Consider the following 16,543-nt stretch of genomic DNA (forward strand, 5'->3'; position numbering starts at 1 on the left):
CAAAGCCATTGGAGAGAGGAAAGGAAGGAGGGTGGGTCATGTCAGCTCCGACAGCCCAGCCCGACTGAGGTCCCCGGGTTTCCTGTCAGTCTCTTCTCCAGCTGCTCTTCCTTCCCAGGGCTTCTGCATGTTACAGCGTGTGACCCCTCCTCTGTTCGGGTCTCTGCGACTGTCCGCGGACGTCTCCAGCTCGCGTCTAGCTTTGGTCTCCAGCTCAGCCTCCCAGCCTGGCCTCTCAGTAGGCGGTGCTCCCGACGCCCCGCCCCCGAGAGGACTATTGGCGGAGAGGTGTTGAGAAGGCGGGGTCTAGCCGGCCTACGAGAGCCGGATTAGTTGCAGCGACCCCGAGGCGGGCCGGAGGCGGGTCCCGCTGGGAGGCGGGCGGGGCAGCTGGGGCCCGGCCCAGAGCTCCGGGCGGTCGCATTGTTTTCCTCCGCGGAGCAGCGGCGGGAGTGGGGTTTACGACTCGACCCTGGGCTCGCCCGACTGGACAGCGCCCGGCAATCCAGATCCAAGCTCCATCCAACTCCGACGCTCCTCGTACCTCGCCAGAGCCCCCCACCACGGATTGCGAAGTCGGCGCTGTGCGGGGCCGCTGCCCGCCCGCCGCGATCTCGGTCCCGCTGGCCCGGATCTCGGAGCAAGTACCCCGGAGCAGGGACTGGGCTGCAGGGAGGCAGGGAAGACAGGGCGCCGCAGGCTGGGGCCAAGCTTCCGATGTGCGAGAGGGACCCGGGAGGTGCCAGCGCGCGCTGTGCCCGGCTGGCCGAGAGGGTCGGCGGAGTTGAGGTGCGCGGAGGGAGGACGGGACCGTGACCGAGCCCGGTCACTGCACGGTGGGCGCAAGGTCTGGGCACCTCCGCTGATCGGGCTTCTCTGAGTCACGTCCCCTGGACTGAGGAGAGCGAAAGGGGATAATTTGAGGCGCGCACCGTACAGAAGGTAGAAAACCTGGTCCCTTGCCTCTCCAGCAAGGAAACTAAGGCTCCGAGATCCACAGAGAACCGGACCCTGTCGATGACCCTGCAGGGATGGGAAGGGGACGCGTCGTTTCGGACTTTGGTGTCACGGCTGCACCTCAGTCCTTGTGCCAGAGGGAGTCTGAGCAGCTCCCCGGGGGTTGGCTCCGGCACCGAGTCGGGGAATGGGGCCCCCAGCGAAACATCAGTCCCAGAGTCCATCTCCTTCCCGCACCCCACTCTCCCCTGGGCTTTGTTAGATCGAGGTCTTCCAAGGAGGAGAGCCGAGTCCGCGACCGCCTCTCGAGCCCCGCAACCCGCTCGGCGCTAGCCCCGGGCCCGCCCTCGTCGGTTCCCAGCCTCTGGCCCTGTTTCCTTGGCCTCGGAGACCCGCCTCCACTCCCCCACCCGCGCTCCCATCCCCACTCGGTCTGCGCCTGCAGGCCCCTCCAGCCCCTCCTCCCGCTAACGTGGCTCTGGGACCCGGTCCCGGCCCAGACTCTGCTACCCGCCCCTCTCGGAGCCCCGGATCCAGTGAGGGGGAGACACGTCGAGCCCCTGGCCCCGGGCCCATCGCATGCAAGGCTCTAGACACCTGGATTATCCTCGCTGGGGGCTGGGTGGGAGGGAGGGTAGGTGTGAACCTGGCTCTGAGAGCTAAGGGTGGGGGAAATGTCTTGGAGATGGGAACGCGCCTGTTCTGCGAGGCTTTTCGGCGCGCCCCCTGCTCCCCCGGAGGAAGGTGTACTGGGGCGGGCGACCAGCCAGAGGGCTTCCTGCTATTGTCCCTAGCCTGGTCTCCCCTTCTCCATCCTTTCCCCAGCCCCCGCTGGACTCTGGCAATGACCCTGGCCACTCCCCAGAGGTTGTTGCAGGGCCAGGAGGAGAGAAGAGAGATGTTTCCTCTTCCCAGAGAGGGGAGAACCTAGGAAGGGGAGAAAAAGCCGGCCAGGCCTTCCCCATTTGCTTCAGATGGGGCATATGGAGCAGCTGGGTTTGGGCTGGGAGGGTAAGCCTTTCCCCAGGCTGTTCAGCCGCTGCTCCCCCAAAACAGTGATGGAAGCCCTCTTAAAGATATATCACAGTTAAGTCATAGGGGGCCCATACAAAGGCCAACCAAGTGTTTTTAGAGGCTGCATCTAGCTGGGGGGCAGGCTGGAGAGAAATGGGGTGACAAGGATGCAGGGCCTGCTCTCTCAGGGATGAAGGAAGAGGTAGGGGGTTCTTGTTATCAGCGTTTTGCCTAGAAATGAAGAGCATGTAAATGAGATGCAAATTAGCCTCTATTGTCCCCAGCTAGGACGTTTTTGCTAAGAAGGCTACTGGATTCTAAGGGTTTTAACGTGGGAGTGGTCCTCATGCCCCACAAACTCTCCCAGTCACCGTTTTCCCAAGACTGGTCCTGCAGTTCCAGGAGTTTCTGGCTAGGGGCCAGTGCCAGGCCCTGCCTTCACTTCTTTGGGCATGAAGCTGCCAACACCTTCGGAACCAAGCTCAATGGCACACACACACACACACACTCCCCTCCAGGGTAGCACTCCCCTACCCCAGCCTCTGTAGCCTGCTCCTGAATTTTCACATTTACTTTTAACGGATGTGGTAAGGAAATGTAACAGTCTCTTCCTCCTTCTGTCCTCCTTCCATCAGGTCAAAGGTCTCCGATCCCCCTCAAACCCCCACCAGAGTCACCACCCCAGGTAAGGAAAGGGCAGCAGCTCCTGAGGGCAGGGGATTGAAGCTGGCATGGCCTGGGAGCAGGCAGAGGGTCTGGCTGTTCTCCCCACTTGCCAGAGACCAAAGATGTTTCCTGGGTGAAGATACCAGTTGCCCAGGGCAACTTGGGAGGGGGGAGCAGGAGGGGGAGGTTAGGAGACAAGCTGTGTCCCTTTCTCTTCCCCTGGGAGCATCAGCATCCGGAAACATGGTTGGGGGTGGGGGAGTGGGGGAGGGAGGCTTGGCCTTTCTGTACCAGAGGGTCGTTAGCTAGCTGACTGTTCTGCCCCTGGGGAGGGGGGTCATCATTAGGCAATCTTACCCCTCTCCTCCTCCAGCTCTCTTGAGACCCCATCTGACGTCAGCCTCCCCACCAGTGACGCTGGGTTGGGGGTGCAGTACACTTGGGTCCTGGCTCCAAGAGTGGAATTGTTGGGGAGATGGAATGAGCTGAGCCTGGTTGCCCAGGGCCTCTTCATGGCTCACTGTGGGATGGGCAAATAAGGATTGGTGAAGGCGAGCTGTTTGTTCACAGAAAGGATTCTCCCCCTTCCTGACCTGCTTTCCAGAGCCTGCTTAGGCCCTCACTTCATGGGAAGGAAGGCAGGAAGCTGGTGTACACCTCCCACTGTGGGTCCCAGCCTGGGGGGGGGTGAGAAGGAGGGCTGTCTCACCATCCCTTCCACCATACCCATCTTTTCCTGGACTTTGGGCTACGATTGCCTGCCTGTCATTAAATTATTTATATTTCCATTTCAAGGAAGGGAAAGAGGGACATGTGCAGCGATTTCTCCTCACCACTGTCGCCCCTTCTACCCCAGATCCTCATAGAGGATGGGTCTGCTTCCCCCCCCCCATCAAATATAGGCACTGGTTCTTAGGAGCCAGGGAGGGAACAGGGGGCTAGAGAGGCTGGGAGGGGGCACAGTGGTCGGGCAGACAGCTGCAGCCAGAGCTAAATTTAGCCTCTGATCTGGCTTTGATGAGATTCATTTTTGGCTAAGACAGCACCCCTCCCCCCCAGCTTCTCCCTAGCGATGGGAAGGGCCCCTGAAGCATGAGCTTCCACCAGGACAATGACCCCTAGGCTGCCTCCCCCCTATCCCCCATTCTTCCTCAACCCTAGTCAGGATGGTGGCTGCCTCACAGCCGCCTCTGCCTGGGTGCCGTGGGGGTCTGAGAGGGAGGGAGAGGCAAATATCATTGCCTCTTCCTCCTCTCAGTGCCAAGGAGTCACTATTTATAATTTTAAGGCTTCGGTGTCTAATTATAGCCGAGAAGGGGTTAGTAAGAGGGGGGCTAGGAGGTGTCACCTACCGAATGTCCCAGGCCCAGTCAGGAGAGAGGAGGAAAGGCTGAGGGAGAAGAAGGCTGGGAGGGGAGCGGGTGTGTCCTGTCCTTACCTGGGGTCATTCGAGCAGGCCTCACACCAGCCAGTTTGGGCCAGTTGGAGAGGGAAGGGCCTTGAGTGACACTGACAGTTGGTGGGGACCAGACTGAGGCAGTACCCGAGAGAGAAAGTTCTTTCCCCCACTCCACAGGGTCTTCTGGGGATAGACAGGGGAGGAGCCTGCCTGCTTCAAGGAGGGATGGAATTTGGCCCCTTCTCCCATTCTCCTCTGTGTCCTCTTTTAGGGCCAGCATATGGGTGAGGGGGCACCCCCTGGGGCCTGAGCTGCCCCGCACAGAATGCCCCGTGCCCCCCACTTCATGCCCTTGCTGCTACTGCTGCTGCTGCTCTCACTTCCCCAAACCCAGGCCGCCTTTCCCCGGGACCCCCGCCCTCTGCTGACCTCTGACCTGCAAGGTGAGTGCCCAGTACTGAGTCCCGGTGTGTGAGCTCAGCACGCAGTCTGGGCAATTAGACACCAGACTCCCTGTGAGGCAGGGAAGGTGCAGGCAGGCGCTCAGCCTCAAGGAAGTCCAGAGCCTGACCAACAAAGGGGAGCAGGCATGTGGAGAGAGCTGGCCCCTCAGGTCAGTCACTTTTCACCCCTGGGGCAACTTCCTTCACTTCGAGGCAGCATCATTTGGTGGTAAGAACATGGACTCAGCAGACCAAACCATAGCTGGTGCGAACCCCTGCTAAGCTGCTCACTAGCCGTGTGACCTTGGCCCAGTCATTTATCCTTTCTGTTTTAATTTTTTTTAATATTGGGGAACCGTGTGTTTCTCCAGGGCCCATCAGCCCCAAGTTGTTGTCCTTCAATCTAGTTGTGGAGGGCGCAGCTCAGCTCCAAGTCCAGTCGCTGTTTTCAATCTTAGTTGCAGGGGGTGCAACCCACCATCCCATGCGGGAACTGAACCGGCAACCTTGTTGAGAGCTCGCCCTCCAACCAACTGAGCCATCCGGCCACCCTCATTTATCCTTTCTTTACCTCAGTCTCCTCATCTGCAAAAGGAAGATCATAATAGTATTCTGTTAGGTTGGTGCACAAGTAATTGTGGTTTTTGCAATTATTTTTAACCTTTTAAATCACAATTACTTTTGCACCAACCTAATACCTCATGGACTTATTTAGGGTTTAAGTGAAGTAATACAGGGAAACTGCTGAGGACACTGGCCCAACACGAATGCTTTATATGTTTTTGCCGTTATTGTTAGCGACAAAAGGAAGGCGTGGGGCTGGTTCACTGGCTCCCAGCGCCTCTTACCTCCCTCTCTACTTGCACCGCTACGGAGCCATGTCCCACCAGGAGGGACACCATAAACCCACTTTTTCTGAGAAGAATTTTATCTATTTGCAGGTTCCTGTGAGATATGTAGGATTTAGAGTAGTTTTAGGGATGAAGGAACTGCAGTTGGGTTATTGGGAGTAACTGGTGGGGGGTAGATAAGAACAGCAAACATATGTGCCAGACGCAGTTCTAAGTACCGTGCGAATGTTAAACCATCTCTCCCGAACTCTGGGCTCCCTCTGAGCGCTGATGTCTGGGTTCCATGATCAGCCAGGGCAGGCGCTGGAGTTGGTCAGGGGAGGCAGAAACCTGGGAGGTGGCGGTGGCCTGTGAAGAACCTTGAGGGGAGGGTGCAAGGAGAGGGCCGGGAGCGGACAGTGTGCATTGTGGGGGCAGAAGAGAATCGCCAGCCCCAAAGCAGCACCAAGAAGAGACCAGCTCAGCTCTGGAGTCAGGTAGATCCGGGTCTGAATCCAGGGGCCTGGTGCAGCCAAGCCAAATGACTGATGCAAATTGCTTTAATGGCTTTAAGCCCCAGGCTTCTCACCTGTAAAATGGGCCAATATCAGTACTTCCCTCTTAGGGTTGTTGTACTAAATGAGACGATGCATCTAAGTTGTTACCGCAGTGCTAGGCAGAGGTTAAGTGCTCAGAGTTAGCTAATAGCGTTTTTATCAACAGCTTAACTCATACCTCACCATTCACCTCACATGCTACGATGTCCCGGGCTGGGTTTCCTCTGGTTGGAGAGGGTGCTGAGGGAGGTATCATGGCTGGCCCTCAGCATCCCCTCTCTGTGCTTTCTAGATACTTCCCCATTATCCTGGTTCCGGGGCCTGGAGGATGACGCTGTGGTTGCAGAACTTGGGCTGGACTTTCAGAGATTCCTGACCTTGAACCGGACCTTGCTAGTGGCTGCCCGGTAAACTGGCCATGGCACAGTTGTGGGGCTGACATGCATGCTGCTGGGTAGACATGGGACCTGTATGGCCACTGTGGGTTCTTGCAGGGGACATGTGCAGGTGTCCGAGCCATGGGACACGGACATGCTGGCACCCAGAGCACAAATGGAATAAGGGGAAGGGTAGGGGGCAAGAGGTCTGTACTGTTTGTCCCTGAGCAGCTGAACATGGGAAAGGCAGGGGCTAAGGAGCCCAGGTGCAGCGCCCCCGCCTGCTTCTGATCCCTCTTTACCTGTCCCTTCAGGGACCACGTTTTCTCCTTCGATCTTCAAGCTCAAGAAGAAGGGGAGGGGCTGGTACCCAACAAGGTGAGAGGCTGGGTGGGGGTGCAGGCATGCAGACGAGACTGGGGAAGGAAGGTCTAGCGGGGGGTATGGGGGTGGGCAGCAGAATCCAAAAGGGGCATAACTTAGGTGGGGTCTGGGTTGCCCCATGATTTGCCCTCTTCCCTTTCTCCTTTCAGTATCTAACATGGAGGAGCCAAGACGTGGAGAACTGCGCTGTGCGGGGGAAGATGACGGTGAGAAGTGGAATGAGAATTTCAAGGGGAGATGATGCGCCTCTAGGCTCTGTCCAAGCTGTCCTCTGCTGTGCCCAATTTCCCACCCCCTTCTCTCATCTCAGGCCACAGAGGAAAATGTGCAGGAAAGGGAATGAATGATTTGTAGCTTCCTTAACACGTGTCACAGAAAAGTGGGGCTCCGACAGGAGGCCAAAGAACCTGCCCGAGGCCACAGGGCTAGGAGTAGCTCAGTTGGGGTGTTACCCGCCATTGCTCTGACTGGCTCAGGGGGAGTCGCCTTACTTCCTGTGACTGACCCCCGTCCAGTCCCAGGGACCGTGGTGCTGACCTTGAGCTTTGGGTTCTCCAGGACGAGTGCTACAACTACATCCGTGTTCTGGTCCCCTGGGACTCGCAGACACTTCTTGCCTGTGGAACCAACTCTTTCAGCCCTGTGTGCCGCAGCTATGGGGTACGAAGAAGGCAAGGGTGTGGAGTGAGGCCGGGCGTGGGAGGGAGCCCACGCGGACAGTTTGGTGGGGACAGACCAGCAGGGGTGGGGGAGTGGGAGTGGCCAGAGTACAGGGTCCAGGAGGGGTGAAGGAAAGAAGCAGGAGGACATAGGAAGTGCGCTATGGGACCAGACTCCCAGACCCCAAGGACTCCACGAACCTGCTCCTTCTGCCTCCAGGTCACTTCGCTGCAGCAGGAGGGTGAGGAGCTGAGCGGGCAGGCTCGATGCCCCTTTGACACCACCCAGTCTAATGTGGCCGTCTTTGCAGGTGAGCACCTGGGCAGTGAGAGGCAGGCATGTGGCTGGAGGGAGCCCCCATCTTAGTCCGTCTCCCGGTTTGGTCTTCCCCCGTGCTCCGGAGTGGAGGACTGAGGGAGGGCTAGGGTCAGGCTGACGTCTGGGTGTGGGGGGCCCAAGAGCCAGGATACAGATTCCTGAGCCCTCCCCTGACCCCCACCCGCCACCCCTCCAGAGGGCAGCCTGTACTCGGCCACAGCTGCAGATTTCCAGGCCAGTGACGCTGTAGTTTACAGAAGCCTTGGGCCTCAGCCCCCACTCCGCTCCGCCAAGTACGACTCCAAGTGGCTCCGAGGTCAGGGCTGGCCTGGGCAGGGCGGCTGCCCTTGGGGTGGAGGTGCGGGGGGCAGGTCGGGGGGCCTGTGGTGGTGGCAGTTGCACGCATCCAGAGGGGAGAGGCTGTGTGGGGCCAGGAGTTCCTGAGCAGGTACAGATACTCTGCCACACGCTTTCCTGTCACTCCCACGCAGAGCCACACTTTGTCCATGCCTTGGAGCATGGAGACCATGTATACTTCTTCTTCCGAGAGGTCTCTGTGGAGGATGCCCGGCTGGGGCGGGTAAGGAGGTGGGCACCAGGGGTGGGGAGTGGGGAGCTTCTGCTGGGTCCTTCAGAGGCAGAGGCAGGGGACAGCTCGCAAATCTCCACAACACAATCCCCTTGACTCGGAGCCCCCAACTTGGAGTAGCCCCCAGCCCTCTGCCCCCACATCCTGCGGTGACCCCCTCCTTGACGCAGACTGACCAGCACACTGCGCCACACCCTTTCTTTGCTGCGCCCCTAACATTATGTCCGGTGCTCTAACTCACTGCCTTCCTCTCACCCCGCTGGCCCAGAGGCTGTCTCACTGTTATCCCCTGAATCTCCCCTTGCAGGTGCAGTTCTCCCGTGTGGCCCGTGTGTGTAAGCGTGACATGGGCGGCTCACCTCGGGCCTTGGACCGCCACTGGACATCCTTCCTGAAGCTGCGGCTCAACTGCTCCGTCCCTGGGGACTCTGCCTTCTATTTTGACGTCTTACAGGCCTTGACTGGGCCCGTGAACTTGTACGGCCGCTCTGCCCTCTTTGGAGTCTTCACCACCCAGACCAATAGGTTGGTACCAGACTAACCAATGTGGCCCAGTCTGTCCCCTGCCCCCAGCAATGTCCAAGCTCTCCTCTCAAAGTTTACTGATGGGGTCAGTGGGGGGGAAGCTCCTTTCAAAGCCACTTGCTGTTCTGCCCATCTTTTCTTTTTTTCTCCTAGCATAGCCCCCAGGCGCAGCCCCACTCTTTTAGGCTCCCCCTCCTCCACCCAATATGGTGCATGAAGGGTAGCTGCCATGTCTTACCTGGGAGGGGCTGTGCTGTGCCTTCCAACACCTAGCCTTTTCTGGCTCCCTCAGCATCCCTGGCTCTGCGGTCTGCGCCTTCTACCTGGATGATATTGAGCGTGGATTTGAGGGCAAGTTCAAGGAACAGAGGAGTCTGGATGGGGCCTGGACCCCTGTGTCTGAGGACAGGGTCCCCTCCCCCAGGTACCCAGGATGGGGGTGGCTTGTGTGGGGCAGAAGCAAGCAGTGTCTGCTCCCAAGATGGGATTGTAAGGAAAGGAAAACGTGTCCAGGCCTGGGGAGGGGGCTCTCCTGGGGTGGCAGTGGGACTGGTGAGCTGCCCTTGGGAAGAAAAGCAGTAGTGTGAGTGTGTGGAGGGGAGCAAGGGCTACTGATCGTGTTTGGGGAGTGAGGCCCAGAGCCTAACTCAGCCCAGCTCACTGCCCTAAGGCTCCCCTTCCCCTGTGCCCCCAGACCAGGATCCTGTGCAGGAGTAGGTGTAGCTGCCTTGTTCCCCTCTTCCCGAGATCTCCCTGATGATGTCCTGACCTTCATCAAGGCTCACCCACTGCTGGACCCCGCCGTGCCACCCGCCACCCACCAGCCTCTGCTCACCCTCACCAGCAGGTATGGGCTAAAAAACGCTGGCCACTGCCCTCCCCTCTCTGCCACCGCCTTCTCTGACCCCCTCCCCACCCAAGGTAAATGATATTGGTGGGAGGAAGAACCAATGAAAGGGGAAGGGAGAGAGCCAAGAAGGAAACCCTGGGTGGGGAATGGGTACCAGGACACATGGGCTGTCCTTGAAATACACAAGCTTCCACCAGTCAGGTTGCCCTGACCCAAGTCCTATCCCTCCAGGGCTCTACTGACCCAGGTAGCTGTGGATGGCACTGCTGGTCCCTACAGTAACACCACCGTCCTGTTCCTCGGCTCCAACGATGGGACAGTGCTGAAGGTGCTGCCCCGGGGGGAACAAGCTGGGGGACAGGAGCCCATCCTGTTGGAAGAGATCGATGCCTACAGTCCCGCCCGGTAAGAACAGGAGGCCTTTGTCCTGCAGGTCCCCTGCAGAGGAGGGATGGGATGTGGGGATGGGGTGGGAACTCCGACATTGGCTTCTGCAGGGCAGAATGGGATGGAGAGAGGGGCTTGATGAGAGGCCAGACAGCATGGTGGGGCCACGTGGGCACTCAGGAACCCCTGCCCCATGAGCTATACTCAGTTGCTTGGGCGTCTCTCATCTTCCATTCTTTAACCCACCCAGGGAAAAAGGGACCTCCCCAGGCCTGCCCCTTCTGACTCCTTCTGGCTTTCCTGTAGGTGCAGTGGGAAGCGAGCAGCCCAAACAGCACGGCGCATCGTAGGGCTGGAGCTGGATACGGAAGGTCACAGGCTCTTTGTGGCTTTTTCTGGCTGCATTACCTACCTCCCTCTCAGTCGGTGTGCCCGCCATGGGGCCTGTCGGAGGTGAGCGGGGCCTGAGGCTAGGCCCTGACTGGGCCGTTTCCCTGGGCCAGCAGCTCAGGGACACAGGCATTGGGGTGGCAGGGGAAAAAAGGTAGGGGATGGTTGGTGAGGTGCTGCCTCCTGGCTTCTGCTGGTGGGCAGTGACCAGGGTCTGGAATAGGGATTGGGGTGCATAGGATAGGAGTTTGGGGTTAGGAGTCTCCTGAGAGTAGAAGAGGCCAGGAATAGAATGCGATGAGAACAGAGAGGGTCCCAGCCTCACATGACTCAGTTTTCCCTAGGAGCTGTCTGGCTTCTCAGGACCCGTACTGTGGATGGCACAGCTCCAGAGGCTGTGTGGATATCAGGGGACCTGGTGGGTAAGTGAGGGGCCCCCCGTATATCCTGAGGACAAAGTTCCCCACCACTAAGAGAGGAAGCGGAGGGCCAGGTTAGGGGTGGGGCAAGGTGTATAAGTGCATCAAGCCCCCTCCGTGTCCTCCTAGGACTGACGTGGACCCCGCTGGAAATCAGGAATCCATGGAGCACGGTGACTGCCAAGGTAAACAGAAGGGGAAGCTGCAGCTGCACATGGCTGTGATGGTCACAGATACCATCCCAGGCATGGATGTTTGTCTTTCTTTCCTTCTGTGGCCCAGTCACCCTCCTCAGTTCTTCATGAAGCTTCCTCTGCCCACATCTTTAGCCTCTGTCCCTTCTTCACAGATGGAGCTACTGGGAGTCAGTCTGGCACAGGGAATTCTGCTTATGGTGAGTCCTCTTGTCCTAACTTCACCTTCCCTTGCTCATCCTACACTCACCCAATCTGTGCCCATGGCAGCAACAGAGCAGCACTCTGGATACCCTGAGTCTCAGAACAGGGTTCCATCTTCCAAATAGCCAGCATATACATAGGAGGGTGCTTAATAAATAGTTTTGGAACAAATAAATGGATGTCCTGCATGGTGAGCCCTTCCCCACACCCAGAAGAAAGTAGAGGCTGGAGTTCTGGACCTTTGGGTTCTAAAGGGGCGGGTGGGGGGACCCACTAAATGGGTGTCAGAGGTGGAGAGCAGGAGCCTCACTGGCCCTGACCTGGTCTCTGTCACCAGTGCTTCTGGGTCCTGGCCCTTCCCCTGAGACCCCCAGCCCCCCCAGTGATGCCCACCCCCGGCCCCAGTCTTCCACTCTTGGAGCTCACACTGAGGGTAAGGGGGCTGGCTGGGAGGGACAGGAGTGAAGTGTGGGGCTGCTGGTTCCTGAAGAATTCTAAGCCCTCACTGACCCGTGTTTGGTGCTCACTAATGCGTGTTTGGAGCCTCCCCTCCCCAGAGTTAGGCATTCCAGTCCAGCCTTCTGCACCGGCAGTTTGGCCATTGCTCTTGGCTTGGCTACAAGGGGCCAGAGCTGGGATGGGGATACCCCAGGCCCAAGCTCTAGCCTGAGTGTGAGGGGTGGTGTGATGGGCTGTGTGTGGGGTGGATCTGGGGAGGGGTAGCTGAGGGTCAAGGCTGTGCTGGAGAGAAGCTGAGCAGCAGGAGGTGCGAGTGGAAAAGGTTCCGGAAACTTGACATCCCAGCCCATGCCATGCCAGCCTGCCCTGCCTTCGCTGAGCCTCCACCCTCTCGGTCGGCAGGCGTGCGCCGGGACCTTCCCGCGGCCTCAGCCTCCCGCTCCGTCCCCATCCCACTGCTCCTGGCCTGTGTGGCCGCAGCCTTCGCCCTGGGCGCCTCAGTCTCTGGCCTCCTGGTCTCCTGCGCTTGTCGCCGTGCCCACCGACGTCGGAACAAGGACATCGAGACCCCGGGGCTCCCACGCCCTCTCTCTCTTCGCAGCTTGGCCCGGTTGCACGGGCCAAGCGCTGAGCCGCCGCCACCGTCCAAGGACGGAGACGCGGCACAGACGCCCCAGCTCTACACCACCTTTCTGCCTCCACCCGAGGCCGGGCCCCCGCCCGAGCTGGCCTGCTTGCCCACCCCGGAGTCCACGCCAGAGCTGCCGGTCAAGCACCTCCGCCACGCCGGGGGTCCCTGGGAGTGGAACCAGAACGGGAACAACGCCAAGGAGGGCCCAGGCCCGGCCCGTGGTGGGAACGCGCTGAGCGGCCCGGTTCCGCGCGTGCTGGTGAGGCCGCCACCCCCCGGCTGTCCGGGGCAGGCTGTGGAAGTGACCACCCTGGAGGAACTGCTGCGCTACCTGCACGCCCCCCAGCCGCCCCGGAGGGGCCCTGAGCCCTCGGGCCCCCTGAGCCCACGGGCGCTCCCGGAGCCCGCCCCGCCCCCCGCCCTCTTGGCCGGCTCCAGCCTCCTGCCCCGGGAATGCGCCCCTCCGCTGCGCCTGGACGTACCCCCAGACAAGCACCCGGCAGCCCCTGGCCGGCCGGTCCCGGCTCCCCGCCTGGGGGTCGGGGGCAGCCGGAGGTTGCCTTTCTCCGCTCACCGTGTGCCCCCCGCCCTGCTCACTCGAGTCCCCTCGGGAGGCCCCTCCAGGTATTCCGGGGGCCCCGGGAGACACCTCCTGTACCTGGGCCGCCCTGAAGGTTACCGGGGCCGCTCCCTGAAGAGGGTGGATGTTGAAAAGCCCCAGCTGCCTCCGAAGCTCCCCCTGGTCGGGCCCTCCTCCCAGCCGGCTGTCCCCAACGGCAGCCATTTTAACTTTTAAAGGGACCTGCTCCGCGACCTTGGCCAGGAGTGGGGACACGTCTCCAAGGACAGGTCACCTCCCTCTCTCCTTGTCCCACACCTGCAGCCTTCCTGGACTCTGAGAGTCTCCCGGGGTCTCTGCCCGCCTCGGATTTATTTATTGACTGTCTTTCCCTCTGTCCCTCGAGAGAGGAGTGGGAGATGAGAAGCTTGCCCCCTCAGTGAGCCAGCTTTTGGGGGGGACCGGCACACTCCCACTCCCCCCTCCCTCAGCCAAGCTGCCTTAATTCGCCCCTCTGGGCTTCCTCCCTGGACTGGGCCCCAGGTGGGCCGCAGGCGGACAGACGGATGGGGTTGGGGCCACGTGCGCGCGTGTGTACAGAGTCCTCGGGCCTCCTGGGACGTGCCTCCTCCTACTGTGTAGGAGCCCCCGCTTCCCAATACAGCTGTGTCCCCGAACCGCTGCCTGACTTCACTCGTGCAGGGGCGGGGCGGGGAGGGACTCGGTCGCCCAGCTCCCAGCGCCTTCGCCCCTGAATCTCTGCCTTCATCTTGGCCTTGAGCTCTCCTGAGTAATTGGGAAGGCTGCAGTCCCACCGGGGTTAATCAGGAAAGGTTTCCTGAAGGAGACAGTGAAGAAACGGAGTGCAGATGAACCAGGGCCCGAGAGACCCACGGGAGAGTTTAGGAGGGGTTGGGGCATTCGGAGCACGTTTCTGGATTGAGGGAAGAAGGACTTTTTTCCACAGCCTGTTCCATGGGGTGGGGGAGGGTACTTTAGGGGAAATAAAATGAAGCCGCAGCGTAAGTTTCACATCAGGAAATCTTGTCCTAAAGTGAATTAGGGGTGTTTGGGTTGCACGAGGGGTAGACTACCAAAACAGGAAAGGATTCAGCCCTGTTGGTGGAAAGGGTCGGCCCCAGCTGTTCCCTAAGGAACAGTTCCCCTTCGCGGAGCGCGAGGGGGGGTTCGAGAAGGCGTGTCATCGCGCGCATGCGTGGCCTCGAGGCGCCCGGGGTCGCACTCAGCCCCGCGAGCCGAAGATCTGCAAGCGTGCGGCCGTCGTGCTATTCCTCTGTCTGGGGCTGGCTGCAAATCCCTGTCCGTCACGCCGGGGACCAATGGGAGGGACGAACGAGACCGCATGCCCCGCCCACTACCTCGCGCTGAGGACACTTAAGGCCTCGAGCCAGCTGTGGCTGCTTGTGTGGATTTACAAGTCGGGTTTTTTGCTGGCGCGTGTCCGCCCAGTTGGGGCCCCAGGCCATCCTCCCGCTGGCGCCGCCTGGAGGCCGGACTAAACTCTGTAGATATAAGGACGCCTGCCCAGTCGCCCCCCAGTTCGCTGCCTAAATGCCTGGGGCGGGAAACCGCTAAGAACAATTTGTTGAAGAACCCTAGAATTGTTTCCAGCTCCGCCCTTTACTAGTTGTGATCCTGACAAGTCAAAGCTCTACCCTGTTTGCGTTCCCTTATCTGGAAAATGGGGTTGTTTGAGACACTCAAGTGCGATCACATATGTAAAAACACTTTCTAAAGGAGAAAGCATGGTAGCTTGGGAGCTGAGTTCCTCCAAACTCAGGCTTAGGCTGTTCCTCACTTTGCGATCTTCTAAGCAATCCGTTTCCCTTTGTGTCCTCATAACCTTCCTTTATAGATTTTACCCTCAAGGTTTTGAAATGCCCTCTGAACATTCCTCCCACTTCAGCCTGATCGCCACATCTGAGCTTGTCTCACCAGGTTGGAGAGGTCCTTTCAGTCTGTTTCCCCCTCCTCGGATGCCTTTCTTAAACCAAGATGATTTGAAAGCATTGCTAGTTTCCTAGATGGTAGAGTAGAGAGTGGAGAATCCTCTTCAAACCAAAGTATGAAAGCCAGGACAAAGAAAACATTTTAAAGCTGCAGCCTTTTACTGTCCTCTTGAGGGCCAAGTCTCACAAATACTTAGTCCTTGCTCTAAGGTGGTCACAAGGAAAGGAGTAAATGATCCTCAGGTTTAAATATAGACCCAAAAGAGAAGTACAATAGAAATGTAACCTTGTGACTTTGCAGGCAGCAGCAATTTACAGGTTAAAGTCCTGGTTGCCGTTTAATTGTGAAATGTGTTCATTTATCAGTATTTTTAAAGTATGGCCACTTCTCTAACAAAGAGTGCCTAAGCTGGACTCTCAGAACCTTCTGAGGGCTACTGAAAACAACTATATTGCAGTGAGAGTAACAGTCCTTGGACTCTGCCACTTAATAGTTTTGTGTGTGACCTTGCCAATGCAGTTGCCCTCTCTGAACCTCAGTAAATATGGAAAGAACACATGCCCAACAAGAGTTTATAAAGCACCATAGAAATATATGGGTTTAAATTAACTGCTTCGTGGGAAATGGTTATTTGCTCAAAATAAAGTCGACTACTCCCAAGTATGCAATTCATTCGTACTCAAGAAATACCTTACCCTGACAGACAGCAGTGAATAGTAAATTAAGGCGGTGAATTCAAAGAAATTATTTTCACTGACAACAAAGGGATAAACATGGCCCCAATTAAGGCATCTGTTGATAGTCCTTTTTTCTTAAAAAAGAAAAAAAAATAGGAGATTAACTCAAACTTTGTTTTTAGAAAAACCAGAATGTGCCAAAAGGAGTATAAAGCTGTCATCCTGAGGGAATTCTAGGCTGATTTCTCAGAGGGATTTTGGGAGGTTATGGAGAAACCAGGGCCCCAATAGGCAGAGTCCATCAGCTTGTGTAAGGCTTTGGGGACCTGAAGGTTTCACAGCCACAAAGCTTGAAAAGCTGTTCAGCATTATGGGTTCTTTGGGGGCTAAGTCACAAGGGCCTCAGTTATTACTGTCTCTCAGATTTGTGTCTCCTCGATGCCACTGCCCCACACTTGGGAGCCACACAGGTATGAGTCACTCACCGCTACTTAACTCAGCAGTTGACCTTTCAATACTGGGGACTCCTAAGAATGTAAAGTTACATGTATGAGAGTAAAGTTCAAGTACATGGATAAAATATGAAGTCTATGAATCCAAAAGATCACCTATCTTTACCAGGTGTGTTAGGGTCCCAACAGGAAATAGATGACATGCTCAAAATAATCAAGGATTATTTTTGAAAAGTGTGGACAAGGGTTAGGCCAGTAACTGGAGGCCAGTAACAGACTTAGGCCTGAGAGGACAAAGGAAGGAAGTGGTTACTGGGACCTGGAAGGAGAGTTTGCCTTGAGAGGAGCAGTGACCTTTACTCAAAGGATACAGCAAGGCCCAGGTGACCCCAATGGAGGGGTCAGTCAGTCTTTTCTCTCCCTCCAGTCTCCTGCCAGAGATCCCAATTTGTTGGATCCCACAGGAAGTCAAAGTGCAGGGAGCCCATTGATTAAATACATGCAGACCAGCCTCCCAGGATAGAGAATAAGATACAGGAGGGAGGAGAGTAATCTGGAAAGAAAGAGAAAATACCCAGCATTACCTCGAGATGAAAACCCGATGCATGCCCCACGAGGTTATTTTTGACTC

General features: G+C 57.7%; 1 protein-coding gene across 8 annotated transcripts; it reads left to right on the forward strand.

Annotated features, from left to right (window-relative positions):
• The first annotated feature begins 435 nt into the window (after positions 1-435).
• On the forward strand, positions 436-13,493 carry SEMA6C (semaphorin 6C). Of its 8 annotated transcripts, none has more exons than XM_081026256.1 (20): positions 436-640; positions 2,607-2,656; positions 4,308-4,479; positions 6,159-6,273; positions 6,558-6,621; positions 6,777-6,833; positions 7,186-7,287; positions 7,507-7,597; positions 7,802-7,921; positions 8,097-8,185; positions 8,502-8,719; positions 9,012-9,143; positions 9,414-9,566; positions 9,801-9,974; positions 10,263-10,409; positions 10,691-10,768; positions 10,895-10,950; positions 11,115-11,159; positions 11,501-11,596; positions 12,025-13,492. In XM_081026256.1, the coding sequence occupies exons 3-20, from the start codon at positions 4,362-4,364 to the stop codon at positions 13,047-13,049; spliced, it is 2,880 nt and encodes a 959-aa protein (XP_080882382.1). In that variant the 5' UTR covers positions 436-640; positions 2,607-2,656; positions 4,308-4,361; the 3' UTR covers positions 13,050-13,492. The 8 variants fall into 8 exon arrangements, with proteins under 8 accessions (XP_080882382.1, XP_080882389.1, XP_080882386.1 ...); XM_081026260.1 differs by having other exon boundaries at positions 605-644; XM_081026259.1 differs by lacking the exon at positions 436-640 and adding an exon at positions 660-789.
• The last annotated feature ends 3,050 nt before the right edge of the window (positions 13,494-16,543 follow it).

This window comes from Rhinolophus hipposideros (genome assembly GCF_964194185.1).
Source record: "Rhinolophus hipposideros genome assembly, chromosome: 19".
NCBI classification, from domain to species: Eukaryota; Metazoa; Chordata; class Mammalia; order Chiroptera; family Rhinolophidae; genus Rhinolophus; species Rhinolophus hipposideros.

Bases quoted from the DNA above. Each gene is read 5' to 3' on its own strand.
- SEMA6C (XM_081026256.1), top strand. From the start codon at position 4,362: ATGCCCCGTGCCCCCCACTTCATGCCCTTGCTGCTACTGCTGCTGCTG. The intron at 8,720-9,011 runs GTTGGTACCAGA...TGGCTCCCTCAG, and splicing joins TTCACCACCCAGACCAATAG to CATCCCTGGCTCTGCGGTCT. The intron at 10,769-10,894 runs GTAAGTGAGGGG...GTGTCCTCCTAG, and splicing joins GATATCAGGGGACCTGGTGG to GACTGACGTGGACCCCGCTG.